General features: G+C 50.2%; 1 protein-coding gene across 3 annotated transcripts in view; it reads right to left on the bottom strand.

The window, feature by feature from the left end:
* TBCD (tubulin folding cofactor D) overlaps positions 1-18,115 on the bottom strand; it is a 2,437,462-nt gene that overhangs the window by 751,023 nt on the left and 1,668,324 nt on the right. For all 3 annotated transcript variants that reach the window (XM_078654702.1, XM_078654704.1, XM_078654703.1), the window contains one exon: positions 15,800-15,876. In XM_078654702.1, coding sequence (XP_078510828.1) covers positions 15,800-15,876 — 77 coding nt within the window. The remainder of the gene's footprint in view (positions 1-15,799; positions 15,877-18,115) is intronic.

An 18,115-nucleotide genomic window follows, 5' to 3' on the forward strand; every position in this document is an offset into this window, starting at 1 on the left:
GCGATCTCATAAGCCTCAAACAATCTGTCTATGTCATCTTCCACCAAAAAGTTAGGCACCAGAGGCTTAGGTATGTGGACCCTCCTGTCACCAGAGGGCATTGGAGTATTGCTGCCACCACAGGACTACACTTGCATAGTGTTTATGTACAGTTCCTTAAGGTTCCTCCATTGAGTCAAACACTCCAAAGCAATCTTCTCCTCCATGGCCAGTTTCTTTTCCTCAAAGGCTCTGTTCTTCTCCTCTGCTACCATGCCCAGCCTTTTTTTCTGTAGGGCTGGTTCCTACTCCAATTTGAAATTGGCCAGCTCCAATTTCAATTTTCTCTCCTCCCTCCTATCCACCAACTCCTCTGGGGACATGTCTCTGGATGACACTCAGCTCACTAGTAAGGGGGAATCTCTAATCCTGGCAGGATTAGTCCTCCACAGGTATTAGTGCCAGACTCTCCTGTGAGTCGTGGTCTAAATCCTCCTCTTCGTCCAGCTCCTCATCCATCTCTGAGGTTGCATTTAAAGCAGCACAAGTTTCTGCCCAGGCACTCGGTGCCCTTTCCAGCTCCACCATCCTGGTGGAGCTGTTGGCAGGAAGCCCAATTCCCTTGCAGAAATCCTTGAGCTGGATCACAGTGTAACCCTCCAGGTTGGTAAGCTCAAAGTCAATTTTTGTGCAGGTGCAGATGTAGAACCTCCAGTTAGAGACAAGATTTGAGGAAAAAAGTGAAAATGCCAATCAGGGAAAATAGACCTAAATTGGTTATAGGAATGGATTGGGAGTGTACACCAAATTAATGAATGGCACTGCAAAAACACAAGTCCTATCTTCACCGCTTATCACCAATGTTTGTAACTGGGTTTATGGTTCGCAGAGGTATGCACCTGGTCCAATCAGTAAACACAATCCTAGTCAGGTTAAGCCAGAAACACACCCTCAATTAACCCGTGCTCACCCTCTGGTAGCTTAGCACAAAGCAGTCAGTCTTAACTTAAGAGGCAATGTGTAAAGTATTTGTGGTCCCAGAAGGGGTTTGGTGAGTGAGTCTGTAGAGGCATATCCCTAGTGAGGGCAGGGATATCCTACTGAAACGTGTTGACCGTTCACAGGATAAGAGGGATCAAATTTATATCCTTCACATATCCGTCACCTTGTTAACATTGACCAATACTCTCAACAATAAAATTTCAGTCATAAAGACAGTATTTGAGCCAATTTTAAAACACACTGGAATTGAGCACTTTTCACTTACCACTACCACTTCACCCTCAAAAAATAAGAAAACAACCAGCTCCTCTGTAATCAGGCGTCGTAGCACACCCTGGAAACATTTGGTGACCAGGGTGTGAACCCTAGGATGAAGCATGTCATCTACTAGGTAGGTAAGTGAGGGTTCTTTTACAAAAATTTAGGTTTTCCAAGGTAGTACACACCTCTGGTACGTCCACCTAACGTTTAGGGGCAGATTTGTACGTCAGTACTATCCAGTTCTCAGTGTTTTTGATACTTTTACTTGAAAAGAGGAACAGGCCAATTTCCTGACTTCTCACTTATATTGTTGTTGAGACTAAAGTATTTGTGCAACACTTTAAACTGTAAAACAGTGAAAATACCACACAAAACGATACCACACTGGGTTAAAAAATAGAGCTTAATTTAATGAACAAAACAGGACCAACATGACAAAAATCCAATAAGTATAACAGGAATTATGAATATTTATGGAATATCTTGAAATATAGTACTTAAAAGTATAAAGTGCCAACCGTGGCTCTAGTCCCGCTAGACGGGGCTAAATCCAAAAGTTCAGGCCAATCGCTATAGAGCACAAGTCGGATAGAGGGACAAGTCTTGGCCCACTGTAACAGTCCTTTGGTTCAGAGGTTTGTCAAAAATAAAATGGAGGAGCAGAGGAGGTGATGTGCCGGCGTAGATCCTTAATATGTAGGCAATGTGTCAGTTTCGAGTCGTGCAACTTAGAGGTATGTTGTCATCAAACCCCAAGATGTAGGTGATGTATCATCATCGAGCCACGCAGGTCTACGATGCGTCGGGGATTGGAGGCTAGGTGGCGCGCAGTTAGTGATGCAAGATCTTTGGTCTTTGCAGCACCAGTGATGTGTCGGCATTAAGGCGATGCAGCGGTTCCGAGCAGCACAACAACCGCGATGTGTGGATTTTGGAGGTTGAAGCATTTTAGACCCACTTCCAAGGGCCCAGGACTGCATTGGCACCACTTGGCAGGGCAAGACTCTCTGATGGAAGTGTCTAGGTGCTGGTGGTGAGTGGAATGAAGTCTTTGATGTCCATTAGATTTCCAACAGGAGGCAAGCAGACAAGCCAATTGAGTCACTCTGATTCTGGGTTGGAGAGATACATGTCTAGTCCTTCTCACTCCCAGGCAAGAGGGCAACAGGTCAACACAGCAGAGCAGGAGTCCAGCAGAGGGACAGTCCTTTCAGCAGCACAGCATTCCTTCTTCCTGAAGCACAAGTTACTACTTGTGTAACGATATATCTGTAAGAGACATAAGTTAGTGATAGATTCCTTACCTTAGACTATCCCCAGGCGTCAGACTAGATAGGGAAAGTTTTGCTTAGCAGTACCCCTGCGCGTCAGTAGGTGGCGTCCTGCAGCTCCGCGTCCCTCACTGGTGTCGTCAGCACCGAGATAATGTCACAGAGGGTACTTAGGCGCCACCCATGCGTGCTGACGTTAGTTCTGTACACGACTTTTCATGCCAGGAACGCAGAGCCATTCAAGATACTGACCATTGGTGCATAAAACTAGGGCCCTCAAAGGGGATGACCTTAACCCTAGTAATCAGTTCGCAGAACAGGGAGGATGGGTGGGGCGGTAAGGAATCTAACACTAACTAATGTCTCTTACAGATATATTGTTACACAAGTAGTAACTTGTGCATCTGAAAGAGACACGTTAGTGATAGATTCCTTACTTTAGAATAGATACCCCAGCAATACCAACCCCGGTGGTGGGTCTGAGAACGAGATTACACCAGAAAGTCACGGAGCACAGAACGGCCAAAGAAGCCATCTCTCCAGACCTGACTGTCAAGGCAGTAGTGGTTGGTAAACGTGTGCAGCGAGGCCCACGTAGCTTCCTGACAAATGTCCTGCAAGGGGACGCCACGCCCCAAGGCAGTGGTGGCAGCAGTAGCCCTGGTCGGATGGGCATGCAGTCCCATAGGAGGCTCCTTCTTGGCTAAGGAGTAACATGCTTTGATGCACAGAACTACCCACTGGGAGATGGTCCGTTTGTGCGCGGTCCGACCTTTTTTGGCGCCCACGTAGCCGACAAAGAGCTGATCATCCACCCGGAACTGCTGTGTATGCTGCAGATAGAATGCGAGCGCACATTTTGGGTCCAGACGGTGGAGCCTCTCTTCCTCTCTGGAAGGATGCAGAGGAAGAAAGAAGGTGGGCAAAGTGAAGGTCTGTCCGATGTGGAAGGGCATGACAACCTTTGGCAAGAAAGAAGGACAGGCCCTCAGAACCACCTTGTCCGGATGAATAGAAAGGAAAGGAGGTTTAGAAGAAAGAGCGTGGAGCACACTCACTCTTCTGGCAGAGGTGATAGCAACCAGGAAAGCAGTCTTTAAGGTGAGTAGACGCAAAGGACAGTTACAAAGGGGCTCGAAGGGAGCGCACATCAGAAAAGTCAAGACAAGATTTAAGTCCCACAGAGGCATTATCAAGGGCACGGGTGGAAACATATGCGTAATGCCTTTAAGGAAACGGTTAACAACCGGGGACTTGAAAAGAGAAGGCTGATCTGGAAGCCGTAGAAAGGCGGAGATGGCCGAAAGATAACCTTTAATTGTGCACAGAGCAGAGCCCTGCTGGGCCAAAGAGAGAAGGAACAGAATAACCTCAGAAAGAGGGGCAGAAAGGGGATCCACAGCCTTCGCTGTGCACCATGCCACAAACCTGTTCCACCAGCAGGCGTATACCATTTTGGTGGAGGGACGCCTGGCTGCCAGAATGACATCACAGACTTCGGGAGGAAGATCGAAAGGTGTCAACTGTCACCGCTCAATCTCCACGCATGGAGGTGGAGGCTGGACAGATTCAGGTGGAGGACCGTCCCATGTTGCTGCGACAGAAGATCCTCCCGAACAGGTAGACAGATCGGGGGTTTGATGCTCATACTGAGTAGCTCGGGATACCATACTCTTTGATCCCAGTCCAGAGCCACAAGAATGACTTGGGCCCAGTCGCGCCTGATCTTCTTCAGCACTCTGGGCAAAAGTGGTATAGGTGGAAAGGCGTACAACAGACGCAACTCCACTCGCGATGAAAAGCGTCGCCAAGAGAGTGCCGCCTTGGAAATTCCAACGTGCATTACTGATGACATTGCACGTTCTCTTCTGTGGCAAATAGCCAAGGCTCCCCCCATCGCTGAAAGAGACCTTGCACCACTTCCGAGTTCAGACGCCATTCGTGATCCATCAAGCACCGGCGGCTGAGTTCATCCACCCTGACGTTCAGAGAACCTGCCGGGTGTTGAACCACCAAGGTAATGCCTTGACATTCCAGCCATGTCCAGAGGCGCAGACCCTACTGGCATAGGGTCCAAGATCCCACCCCTCCCTGTTTGTTGCAATAGCACATGGCGGTGGTGTTGTCCGTGAACACCTGCACTACACTTCCCCGGACAGAGGGAAGGAATGCCTTCAGTGCAAGTCGGATCGCCCGCAGCTCAAGAAGGTTGATATAGAGCCGGGACTCCGCCAGAGGCCAGAGGCCTCTGATCTCTGCCTCTCCCAAGTGGCCTCCTCATCCCAGGAGCCACTGTCACCATCCGTCACCACTATGTGCTCCGGTTGGGGAAAGGAGAAGGATCTGCCCCCAATCGCGATTCATGAGCCACCACTGCAACTGTCGTGCAGTGCCCTCCGAGATCTGAACATGGTCGGACAGGTTGCCTTGATGTTGCGCCCACTGGAACTTCAGGTCCCACTGCAGAGCCCGCATATGCCATCTGGCATGTGTCACCAGCAGGATGCAGGAGGCCATCAGGCCCAGAAGCCGGAGGGTCATCCTAACCGAAACCCGGGATAGAGGCTGAAAGATCAGAATCATAGACTGAATATCCCGGACCCGCTGCTTGTGAGGATAAACCCGAAACAGCGTTGAATCTAGAACCAATGAAGGGGAGCTTCTGAAAGGGACTCAGGTGCGACTTCGGCACGTTGATGGAGAACCCCAGCAAATGCAGGAGGTCGGACGTAGTTTGTAGGTGGTTGACGACTGCTTGGGTGAGCCCGCCTTCAACAGCCAGTCGTCGAGGTAGGGGAAAACTGACACCAAGGACCTGCGCAGATGAGCCGCGACCACCGCCATCACCTTCGTGAACACCCGAGGGGCACTGTAAGGCTGAACGGGAGCACAGCAAACTTAAAATGCTCTTGGCCTACCGTGAACCGCAGGTAACGCAGGTGGGCTGGCAGGACGGGAATGTGAAACTAAGCGTCCTGCAAGTCCAAAGCTACCATCCAGTCTCCAGGTTCGAGGGCAGCCAGGAACTGAGTCAGGGTCAGCATTTTGAATGTCTCCTTCCTGAGGAATCGATTTACGTCCCGGAGGTCCAAGATGGGGTGCAGGCCCCCCTTGTCCTTCTTGGGGGCCAGAAAGTAGTGGGAATAACAACCACTCCCCACTTTCGGACCAGGAATGCACTTGATGGCCCCCTTGGTCAGGAGGGCCATGACTTCCTGTCGGAGAGGAGCCAAATGATCCCCCGACAAGCAGTGGCACCATGGTGGCATGGCTGGAGGGGAGAACTGAAAGGGAAGAGAGTAACCCGGGCAGATTATCTGCAGCACCCATTTGTCCAATGTAATTTCTCGCCAGTGGTGGAGTTGGTGGTGACCCTGCCACCCAACGGCGTGGGGTGCTCCCTGAGGCTCGGATTAGGAAGGATTAGAGGTGGGTGCCTCTGCCCTGGTGATGAAAGGAACGAAAGCCAGGAGTGGCAAGGTTCTTTGTAGAAAGACCCAAGGACTTGCCCGTGGCCCGTGAGTCCTTAAAGCGCTCCAATGCACTGTCGGCCTTATCGCCAACGATGCGGGAGCCATCAAAGGGCACGTCCATGAGCGAGCCCTGGACATCGGCGGAGAACCCAGTTGAACGCAACCAGGCGTGGCACCGCAACGCCACAGTTGTGGAAATTGCCCTGCCCAACGAATCAGCGGTGTCCAAACCACACCTGATGGCAAACTAGGCCGCATCCTTACCTTCAGCAATCGCTTGGGAAAGGACAGCCTTAACCTCTTCAGAACACTGAGGCAAGACCTGAGCCACGGACTCCCACACTGCGTGGGAGTAACAGCCCAACAAGCAGGTTGTCCACCCAATCTTGCTCGGAGTCACATTGGGTGGCAAGGGGGTCCTCGGACCCGTCCCAGTCGTCGTCCGCCTCCGGCGTGGAGGGGGCCGGTCGCGGCGGCAGGGCTGGAGACGGGACGAACGGTGTCGGGACGGCGCCGGCAAGGGCCGGGCCGGAGCCGCCTCCCAATTTGAGTCCCAGGCTGGAATAAAATGGTCCAGGAACCGGGGCAGGGGTGGGATAAACGGGACCCAGTGCGGCGCCAGTGGTGGAGCCGAGGGCGGCGCCAGGGCCGGAGCCGGCGGCGCTGTACCTCGTGGCGCCGGAGCCAGCGGCACAGGATCCTGTGGCCGCTGGGCCAGCAAGATCTGAACACGGGTCTGCGGGGCAGTAGGTGCGCCAGCTGGAGCCCCGAGCCTAAAAAGGCAGTCCATGGCAGCAAGAAACTCTTGCATCTGTTCGGGAGTCGCCGACGGACCCGGGTATAGCGGGTAGGTCGTGGGACTCCCCGGCTCCAGAGGATCCGCAGGGGTGGGGCCCCTGCCCCCCTCGTCCACCTCCGGGGAGCAACGGGGGAACGTGTGAGAGCGAACACGCTTCTTCGACTTCTTTTTATGGCGTCGCTTACCAGAATCCGAAGGCGAAGACTTGGCGCCCGAGGAGCGACGGCACCGGTCCCGCGAGCGGTCACGGGAACGGCTCCTAGACCCTGAGCGGCGGCGAGAGGAATGCCTGACTTCCAGCAATTTCCGGCGCCGCTCCCGCAAGGCCTTCGGGGCCATGGCATGACAGTCTCAGCAGTCCCAGGAGTCGTGGTCGGTCTCCAGGCAGTAGAGGCACACATTGTGTGGGTCCGCCACCGACATGTTATGGCGGCACGACCAGCAGGACTTGAAGCCGGGCATCCCTACGTGCACCAGGAGAAGGAAGGGGTGACAAAAGTCTCAAAAGAGTACTCAAAAAGTGACTAAGGTACGTGCTCAATCCGGATCTGTGCTTGCTATTGTGGAAAAAGAAAGAACTGACATCAGCGTACATGGGTGGCGCCTAAGTCCCTCCGTGACGTCATCTCGGCACTGACGACGCCAATGACGTACACGGAGCCGCAGGACGCCACCTATTGACGCACAGGGGTACTGCTAAGCAAAACTTTCCAGATCGAGTCTGATGCCTGGAGATATTCTAAGGTAAGGAATATATCACTAACGTGTCTCTTTCAGATGTAGGAGTAACTTCTCCTATGTAACGATGTATCTGGTCGAGACGTTGTCTAGCCGCAGATTCCTTAGCTTAGAATATCCCCAGGCGTCAGACTAGATCCAGAAATTTTTTTGCCGCAGCACCTCTGCGCGCCGGGTGACGGCGCCACACGACCCCGCCCTGACATTGTCCACGTACGTGACGTCAGGGAGGTTATATAAGTCACTCCCGGCGTGCTGACGTCGGTTTTCTTCGGAGAAGCTTTCCCGCGACACAACGCGGAGCCACCAACTAAAACTGTGAAAGTATGAGAACCGTGTGCAATGGATGGAAAATTTGGGAATAAAGAAAGAGAATGGTGCAAGACACCATTATAGAAGACACAAGTAGACACTGTCTTCACAGAAGTGAAAGCCTTGAGAAAGAGCCCTGCAAGTGAATCAAAGACCCCTCCCAAAGTGTAACAAGGGAGAATATCTCAAAAGACAGAAATAGGCTGTAATTATCATTCAGAACTGTGCCGTCCAGCAAGAATAGAGCACAGAAAGAACAACAGTCTATTGCGTGAAGGCAGGAAAGACTGGCACTTCCCCTACAGTAATGGAGGTGTGAAACAGATCACAACCGATCCCCAAAGACGATGACTAAGAGTAACCCAGGACCCTGAGTCAACAGAGAAGGCGGAAGGAAAGGAAGGCAATGGAAGAGGAAAATGAGTCTCCTAGCGAAGGTGAATCAAGAAGGCACCATATTACATGAACAAGTCCCTAGAGGGAATTAGCTGTACATGGACATTCGGAAAGGGACCCAACAATGTGAACTCCCCTAAGAGAAAACCAATGGCACCTAGAAGAGGCCAGTGGAGAACACCACTCTGCAATGTCCTCGCAGAACGGGGAGGCTGGGTGGGTGGGTGTTTAGGAATCTGCGGCTAGACAACGTCTCTACCAGATACATCGTTACCAAAGGTAAGTAACTCGTACATCTGATTGAGACATCTAGCCGCAGATTCCTTAACTTAGAATACATACCACAGCCATATCCCAGGAGGGAGGTGGGTTTGCGACAGGACAACGGAAAGCGTCAATCATCTGAGCCGGCAACCTGGTGACAGATAATGGGTAAGCTGTGGCAGAACAGCCAGACAGTACCCCAAGCAGCTCGGAAGAACAGACATAACAGGATGCAAGACATCCCAAAAATGCCAGAATGGCACCGGACCATACCCGCATAAAAATGACAGGTAGAAACAGCGCCAGCCATTTACCAGAACAAGGGAAGAGAGAGAGAGGAAAGGGGAACCACTCTCAGCTTAACGGTGCAGTATATGGACCCCGACCAAAGGACGAGAGAACATGAGAGATGCAACCAATGAAGAGATGCAATCAGAACCTACCAGACCAGCTTATGGAAGGAATGCTGGAGGAGCTTCTGCCAAGAACCAAAGGGCAAGAGGTAGAAACTGAGTAAAGCTTTGAGTACAACAGGCGGGTACACGAAACACGCGAAGTGCACACCCAGTCCCAAAGGGGAGAACAGGGGTGAACAACAGCAATGTAAACCCTGCTGAAGCAGGGCACTACCAACACAGCATTAGGCAACCGGTTGCAGAGACCTTAAGGTGGCATGGCTAAAGAAAGCATAAGACTGCCCGACCGTGCAGCATGAAGGTCGAAAGAAGAATGAACCCACGAATACAGACATGTAAGGAGTAGGCCAAGGACAACTGCCATCAGAAGGGCGGCCCCGCAGGCATAGCTGATATCGCAGTCGGGGGACACCCAGTAAAGAGGCATATCCAAAGAATAGGGCAATAGAGGTACAAAAAAACACGACGTACGTGGGCAGAGTCTCTGAATCCGAGACCAAACCCTCCAAGTAGGGGAAGGTAGGATAAGTACAGTGTCCGAACACTAAGAAAAAACAGGAGTCGCAAAACTGGGAAACCACCGCAGTAAGTAGAAGCAAGGAGGAACTTTATAGGTAAGTTGCAACAACTTCGAAAGGCTCCCACACACATGGGGACACAGGTCCAGGCCTTGCAGCCTCAAAAGGAGGTGGTGACCGAAGAAAGGGAAAGCCATGGCAACCGGCATGTATACATTCATGCAGAACATCGAAATCTGTAGAGACAGAACTAGCCAAGAGCATGGAACATGTCCATACTGGATCATACCCAGCACGGTAAGGGCAGGCATGAGCCAATTAGGAGAGGGGAACTTGAAAGAACACAGAGAACACCGTATAAGAGACCACCAAGGCCACATGGATCATACAGGTTCGCCAGGCCCTTTCGAGGCAGCAAAGCTATTATATAATAGCATACAAGTATCCCACATGGACTATGCACACCCCAAACATCGGGGAACCTCTCTTAGGGAAATAAAGCCAAGCCAAAGAGCGCAGTAACGGGCTGAACCTGTGAACGTGAGTTCTATGCCATTACCGAGTTCAATACCACAGTGAGAGGACCAGACGCAGCAACCTGTGGAACACTGCCACAGCAGGTTAACAGTTAGCAGAAAGCAAAATGCATCCAAAGGATGCGAATAAGAGGGCAATTCCCCTTGTAGAAAAGAAGACATAAGGCTCACAGCCCATGCTAAATATAGAGAGCATCTAAGGAATGCGAAATGAAAAAGTACCAAAAGGGAAACAGGCCTAGGAGGACCGAAGAGAGGAGACAAAAGCCCGCAAGGAGCCGTTGAACCGCCGACTCGGCATGATCATTAAATAACAAAACTCTATTAAAGGGTAAGTCAACCTGCCGTTCCCGGATATTTTCAGGGAAGACGCTATCTCTCAACCAGGCGTGGCACCTTAAGGCAACAGAACCCGCCATAGCTCGGCCTAAAGAATCTGCGGTGTCTAGGACTGAACGTATTGTGAATTCGACGAGATTACGGCCATCCCGGCGGAGGTAAAGGAGATCAACGCAAGCACCTTCAGAGGTGGTAGGAAGCAAACACTCCGCGGAGTCCCACTGGGCAGAGTAGCCCGAGCCAAAACACACACTGTATTTAAAGGCTGCAGGGCTGCACTAGTGGAGGCAAAGATGTTCCTACACCACGACTTAAGCCACCCTGACTCCTGAGAGGGAGGAAGCGTTAGAGGTGGCAGGGAGGGGACAGCAGTCTGCAACACAAACCTCTTCACATCAGGATGGACGAAGAGGCACACCGGATCTCATGGAGCTGGACAGTGGTGTGCAAAAGTGAATGAACCACCAGGTCACCTGAAGCAGGCCGGACCCAGGCACCCAAGAGGGCATCATAAAGGGAAGCCTCAAAGGGCAGAAGCGGCTCCACATTGCCGGACCCACGGTGAAGGACCTCAAGCAAGGGGTCCACAAACAAAGGAGCAGAAGGGGGTTGCATGTTTAAAATGCGTGAGGCCAATGAGACCACTCTCAAAAAGGCTGCACCAGCCTCGGTAGCACTCCTCGGAGGGGACAACAGCTCATCTGTGGAGGAGGGTTGTAAGCTGACCCTCCCCAAACACTGAGGGTGCAACCAATGCCCCGCGTAAGGGAGCACCAGTGAAGAATGAGGGTCCTGCCGAGGTTCCTGGGGAGGGGAAGAGCCTGCCGGCTCTGGGAGTTCCTGAGGAGGCTCCACAAATTCCAAGGGGGCACCAGTAACAGGACCACCGGTGACGCCGGGCGAGAGGGCGATGCCAAACTCTCTCCAGAAGGCTCCAGAGAAGAGTCTAGAACTCAGTGTCTACACGGCACCAAAACGACACGTGTCGGTGCCGATTGTGCCTCGTGAGACGCGGTCTCAGCAGTAACTGGCGTCCATTCGGGGCCGAAGCTATGACAAGCTCCCCTTCCGAAGAAGGAGAAGGCACCGGCGAGGCAACCTTACGCCGCCGTCCCGAAGCCGACTCCACCTCGTCCAAAACAGGCTCTGATTCAGGAGAAAGGAGCCAAGTCGGAGCCGATGAGGTGAGCCTCCAGCACCAGAAAGGCGCCGACCCCGGCTCCGGACATGCAGCCACCTGCCCGGAAGCCCGAGGTGTGCCCAAGCCAGGGCTATGAGCACCGGCAACCACCTGCGGCGCCACCGGGAGACCAGCTGGACTATGCAGCGCGGCAGAGGCGCCGTGGGTCGTAGAGGGGGACCCAGTTGGGCCACGCCCTGACGACTCCATGTGGACCGAAGAGGGGGTCCCGGCCGGGCCACGTTCTAACGATACCACATCTCCGGTGTTCCCAGGGTGCAAAGGCTCAATAGGCGCTGGGAGTGAACCCACTGGCGAGTCCATCGGGGACCCCACAAGAAGCGGAAGCCCAGAGGACTGCCCAGGAATGGGAGAGGACCCTAGGGAGGCCTGTAAAGCTGTTGCATATCTGGGCCCGTGTCGCCCCAGCACCCAGAAAAGGCAGATATGGGGAGGGCGACTGTTGGGAGCGCACGTCCAGGACATTCCGGGAGCCTGCGCCCCTGACAACAGAAGAAGGGGAGGTCGAAGACCTCGGCGACAAGCGCTTCGACTTACCAAGGGTGAACGAAGGCCCTGGACCCCAGAGGGTGATCTACGGCGGAACTGGCTAGTAGAGGGACCTGCCGCGGATGACGAGTCCGTGGGGCGAGACGTCTCCGACTGGGACAGCTGTGCCAATATAAGCTTCATACGGCGCTCCCACCAAGACTTCGGTTTCAGACGTTGGCAGGCGTCGCAGTCCGTGGAGTCATGGTGCTCGCCCAGACACCACAAACAAATAAGATGCGGGTCCGTCGCGGACATCCGCCGTGAACAGGAATTGCAAGTTCTAAAGCCCGAAGGCATTGCTCACTGTTCTCAACGCGAAGAGTCAAAAAGGAGGCCTGACAACAGGCCAGAGGAACCGCTCACCCCGGATCCGTGTTGCACGCGGAAAAGAACGAAACGGACGTCTGCGCCCCGGGAGGGACTTATATGCCCTCGCTGATGTCACGTACGTCGCTGACGTCAGGGCGGGTCGTGTGGTGCCGTCCCCCAGCGCGCAGAGGTGCTACTGCTGCTGCAAAAAATTCAGATCCAGTCCGACGCCTGGGGATATTCTAAATTAAGGAATCTGCTGCTAGATGTCTCTATCAGATGGCACAGTATCCACAGGTTCAGCAGTGTACTGAGATGGTGGTGCCAGGGGTCCAGTACATATACCCAGTTGCCCCTACCCTGGCTCCAGACTTGCTACAGGGGTTAAACACATATTTGTGTGGGGACAGGACACAGCTCTTTCAGATGTAAGAGTCAGTTTTTCCCTCCCATCCTGCCCAGGATGACCCATCAGGATGTGGATGGCCCATCATTCACACCTCAGCTCCCTTTGTGTGTGGCTGTTTGGAGAGAATGCACAAAGCCCAGCTGTCACCCACCCCAGACGTGCATTAAGAGACAGACAGAAGGCACCAAATGGCTAAAGTAAGAAAATGACCATGTTCTAAAAGATACATGATAATATATAAAAATTAGATTTAATAGTTTATTCTGAAGGTTTCAAGGAAGACATATAAGTGGGACAAATAACAGAAAATTAGAGTAAAACAAACAAAGGTGCTGGGAGTCAACAACGTTTTGATCTCAAAGCAAGATACTAGGATCATCATCAGGATATGACTATTGATGCTTGAGGAAGATGCCAGGGTAGTTGGACCCTTGTGGGAAATTGGAAAAGAATCCTGGTATAAGCAAAATCAGACTGGTTCTACGGCGCTGTAAATGCACAAGATTGGCAACTGATAGACTATAGAACCGACTCTAGTCCTCAGTTTAATGGCCCTTCGCAGATATCTGGCCCTTCTGGACTCCACACCGCTAGAACCCTGTCCATTCGGACCGCACATCGTTTGTCACTTCCTGACATGCTTGCTGTAGCACCCAACTGGGGGCCATTTGGTATACTAGATATTCGCTCTATTTGGACTTTATACCGCCTGCAATCTGGTCCATTCGGACCCCACCGCGCATGTGACTCTCCGACAGGCTTGCCGCAGCATCCGATAGGGTGCTGGTTGATACCAATTACCGCAACAACCTTGTGCATTTATGGCGCCATAGGATTTCGCCTACACCAGGATTCTCCTCGAATTTCCCACAGGGTGCCACCCACCCTGGCATCTTTCTCAGGTATCAATAGCCATGTCCCGATGATGATCCCAGTACCTTGCTTTGAGATCAAAACACCGTCGACTCCCAGCACATTGACACTGGCTTTAATGTGATAAAACACATTTACCTGAGCAGCGCATATAAATATCAATTATGAGTGCCTTTGCTTCCATGTGTTGACACATTAAAACAAGACCTGTTTTCACTGCTAATGCTTGTTTGAAATCGTCTGCCAGTCCTCTGCATCCGGGTCCTTTGTTCCATCTCTGTGAGACATGGATGACACGTGTGATTGTGTTACTTCTGTGTGTTGAGGTTGTGTATGCAGTGTGTCTGTAACATGTGGTTGTGGCCACATAGGAATCCTGTTAGACCTGGCATCCTTGGTGCGATTTGCCGAGACTTTTTTGCCTTCTGAACTCCTGTTTTGCTGACTTTGTTTTTGATGGCTTTAGGACTCTAGCACTTTACCACTGCTAACCAGTGCTATAGTGCATGTGCTCTCTACTTAAAACATGGCATCATTGGCTTATCCACTATTGGCATATTTAATTTGTTTATAAATCCCGGGTAAAGTGCACTACATTTGCCCAGGACCTGTAAATTAAACACTACTAATGGGCCTGCATCACTGATTGTGTCACCCACTTAAGTATCCCTTTAAACATGTCTCAGGCCTGCTATTGCAGAGCCTGTCAGTGCAGTTTAAAACTGCCATGTCGACCTGGTTTTAATCCTCTTGCCCAGCCCGAACATTTTTTTTTAATGTTTATAACTCACCCCTAACGTAGGCCCTGGGCAGCCCACGGAGAGGGTGCACTGTATTTAAAAAGTAGGGCATGAACTTTTAGGTTTTACATGTCCTGGTAGTGAAAAACTCTTAAATTAGTTTTTCACTACTACAAGACCTATTTTTCTCATAGGTTAACATTGGGATTACCTTATTGTATGTTACAAGTGTAATTTCCAATTGTGAAGCAATGGGACCCCCCAGTTTGGTGTCCCTAAAATCACAAATTAAAATCTTGTGTTATGGTGGAGTCAAATTTTTAATTGTAATTCTGAAAATGCCCCTTTTAGAACGTTTGTTTTAAAAAAAAACAGGGGAACCCAAGTGATCAGTCAGGGACCTTGGTTAGAAATATTTTACAAAGGAACAGTGGTCCCTCACATGAATAATTTACAGTTGTAATTCACATAGAGATACAATGATGTCTATGATAATATATCAACATTTGATGCAATAGTTTATTCTGAAGGTTTCAGGGAAGAAATAAAAGTGGGACAAATAACAGAAAATTAGAGTAAAATAAACTCAGGCATTTGCATATGGTGGCCGAGAGACAACTTTAGTTATTTAGGTCACAGAACATACATGGTGGCCCCTTTGCACAGAATAATAGCAAATATATATTAGTTTTACTGCCACTGCTGGGAGAAATGTAGCAAAGAAGCATTTCCTTCTGTAATAGAACACATATATGAGATAAAGAACTCAATGTGACAAACAGCATTAAGATCAAGTGTAAAATGGTCCCTCAAACATTGCAATGAAGACACTTCCTGTAAGGAATATTGATATGCATAAAATAGGCAACAGCATGTGTTGAAAATTAAATGATCTACTGGATGGAACCAAAGCCCACTATGTTTATTTTAAAGAGCTGGAAACACTAAGTCATGTATTGTCAAGCCAAGCCTAAAAATACAGGAGAGGTCAATAGGTGATTCTTCGTGGCAGAAAAAAAGGTAGAAAAACCTGGCCTGCCACTATATTCTTGCTGCTGCATCCATAGTGGGTCCTCACCAGCTTGGTGAGTAGATGGTAGTCATGCCCACATACAAAGTGCACAGTGTGTCCCCATCCAGACCAGCTCTAAATCACAATCCATGACACAGCATATGCATGATAGTCGTGTGGGCTTATATGAAAATCAAAAACCTGAAATTTTCCTATGCTGAACTCTGGACAGTGGTACATGCCGTCAAGAGCCATGCAAGAGACTGTTTCTATTTAAACCTTTACTCAAATGTATTTCCTTTTAGTTATGCTCATTCTTTACAAACATGTTGTACATTTGTATTGCCATTTAAAAGCATGTTTCCAAATTGCCTACTGCAAGCTTTCCAAATTACAGCAGCAGTATCAAGAAAAATGTACCTTAATTTTTTCTCTTGATGTACTCGATATCAAGTGAAGTTTTTTCAAACTATCATTTATTAACCATTGCCAGCCCTCTAAAAAGAGAAAGAGAAACATAAAGCCATTAATATTGCATTTCTTTTGTGTATATTTTATTTAGCGTTTTGCCTGTAGTGCTCATGTATCCAAGAGAGAACAATGACTGTACTAGTAATAATGAAAACCAACAGAGGAAAAATACTATTAAAAAGCATTAGGGCAAAGTCGACGAAGAGAGAGCACTGTTATAGAAGGTCTCGTGTGGTAGCACTGAAGGTTAGAGTTGAAAATTTTCTGAAATATATAGCAAAGAATTACTTTTATCGATATTATTTTACTAATTTGCATATTGTTTGAAACGCAGCTCAAGTCCTGGGAAACAGAATTATATCTGTGGAACCATACATCCAAGGAAAATTACATCAGAACATTATAATCAATTAAAAGACAATGACTAGATACATACAAAAGTGCATTGTAAATGTTAGAAACCAGGCAACTCTACCTCTTAAAGAAGACTTGTTTTATCTTTTCAGGAAAAAACACAAGAAGTTCACTACTTAAAGAAGCTCATCCGCAAAGGAATTTCAAAGAGAAGATTCCCATCCAAGACAGGCTGCTTCTTTGTCATTAAAGAAACGCAAGTCCCTTTCAAACTGAAGAACCAGCTTACAACCCCAGCAGTTGTCGGACTTGGAAAGCGAGATGTAACATTTTTTTTTATTCAAGCTTCATTGTACAAAGTGAGCAAGCATTACCCTCGCCCAGCCCTCCAGAAGGCGAGTAGGGGGTTCATCTCCACCTTCTGGAAAACTATATGAAAAACATGAGGGCAAAAGGAAGGCTGTACATCACAATTGTCCTTACAAATGTCCAAAAAGCAGAAGCATATACATGCTGGTGTGAAAGAGAACTATTGAACAAGTTACTTACCTTCGGTAACACTTTTTAGGTCTCGGACCGGAAGGCTGGCTTGCCAGCTTCCGGGAAGAGATTTAATGTTTTTGAGATGGGTGATTGAACCCGCCTCTCTCCTCCCCCTTTCCTCCATTGGCTGGCTTCCTAAACGGAGGCCAGCCATTGGAGGAGAAGGGAGTCACTACAAACAAGCCCCGTCTCTTTCGGATTCGGGGGCGTGTTTTTGGCGTTCTTACACCCTGTGACGTCCCCCGTCACTCAGAACGCCTAAACACGCCCCTGAATCCGAAAATTTCGGAACCTTACGGCCGCCATTGTTGGCCAGAACAGCCTCGCTGCCACAGGTAACTTTTCTTCTGCCCCGATTGTTCCGTGATTGTGCCGTTTTTATTCAGCTCCCTCCGAACGCCGGACGACAGCCTAGAGCCGTCCGCACCGAACCAACATCAAGAGCCAAGGTATTGTGCGCTGTGAACGGATGCGTAGCGTTTTGCTGTGTCCCCGAGGCTGGTACGCCTCATAGTGCGCTTTGGAAACTGTTTGCCGCTTACGCCTGTTCGCTGGAGGCTGGTACGCCTCCCGCTTCACTGTAGTGCCTCGTGGAACGCTTCGCATTCAGTGCGCAACGTACTGTGTTCCCTGGAGGCTGGTACGCCTCCCAGTGCGCCTAGAATCGGGTGCCAGCGTACGCCTGTGCATCAGAGGCTGGTACGCCTCCCGGTACGCCTCCCTGTGTGCCTAGAATCGGGTGCCAGCGTACGCCTGTGCATGAGAGGCTGGTACGCCTCCCCGTGCGCCTAGAATCGGGTGCCAGCGTACGCCTGCTCATCGGAGGCTGGTACGCCTCGTGATCTACTTGGAGCCTGTGCACCCCGTACCGCGGCTCTCCTGAGGCTGGTACGCCTCATACTCCTGAGCTCACCGTGTTCGCGTCGTACGCCGTCTCACGTGCGATGCGTGAGGTTTAGTAGGGCCCCTTCTTTGAAGCCGTACGGAGCGTACGAGAGCGCTACAAAGCCTACCAACCCCAGGGAACTGCTGAGAAACGCACAACCTTACCTTTTAAGAACTTAAGTTGCTTAACAAGAACTGTGGCACCCTTTTTTTGAAAGTATTGACACTGTAACAAGTAACCTGAATCGTTTTTATTTACAAAGACTGTATGTGGAACTGACCTGCCCGTCAGATTAAGGAGCAGGTACATTTTGTTTCTCAGCCTCCAAATGGTGTGCATTTGTCTCTGGCAGGACTGGAGTGCATGTGTATGTGAGTGAGTGAGTGAGTGAGTGAGTGAGTGAGTGTGTGTGTGTGTTGTGTGTGTTGTGTGTGTTGTGTGTGTTGTGTGTGTTGTGTGTGTTGTGTGTGTTGTGTGTGTCC

The sequence above is a fragment of the Lissotriton helveticus genome, chromosome 7 (genome assembly GCF_964261635.1).
Source record: "Lissotriton helveticus chromosome 7, aLisHel1.1, whole genome shotgun sequence".
Lineage (NCBI taxonomy): Eukaryota > Metazoa > Chordata > Amphibia > Caudata > Salamandridae > Lissotriton > Lissotriton helveticus.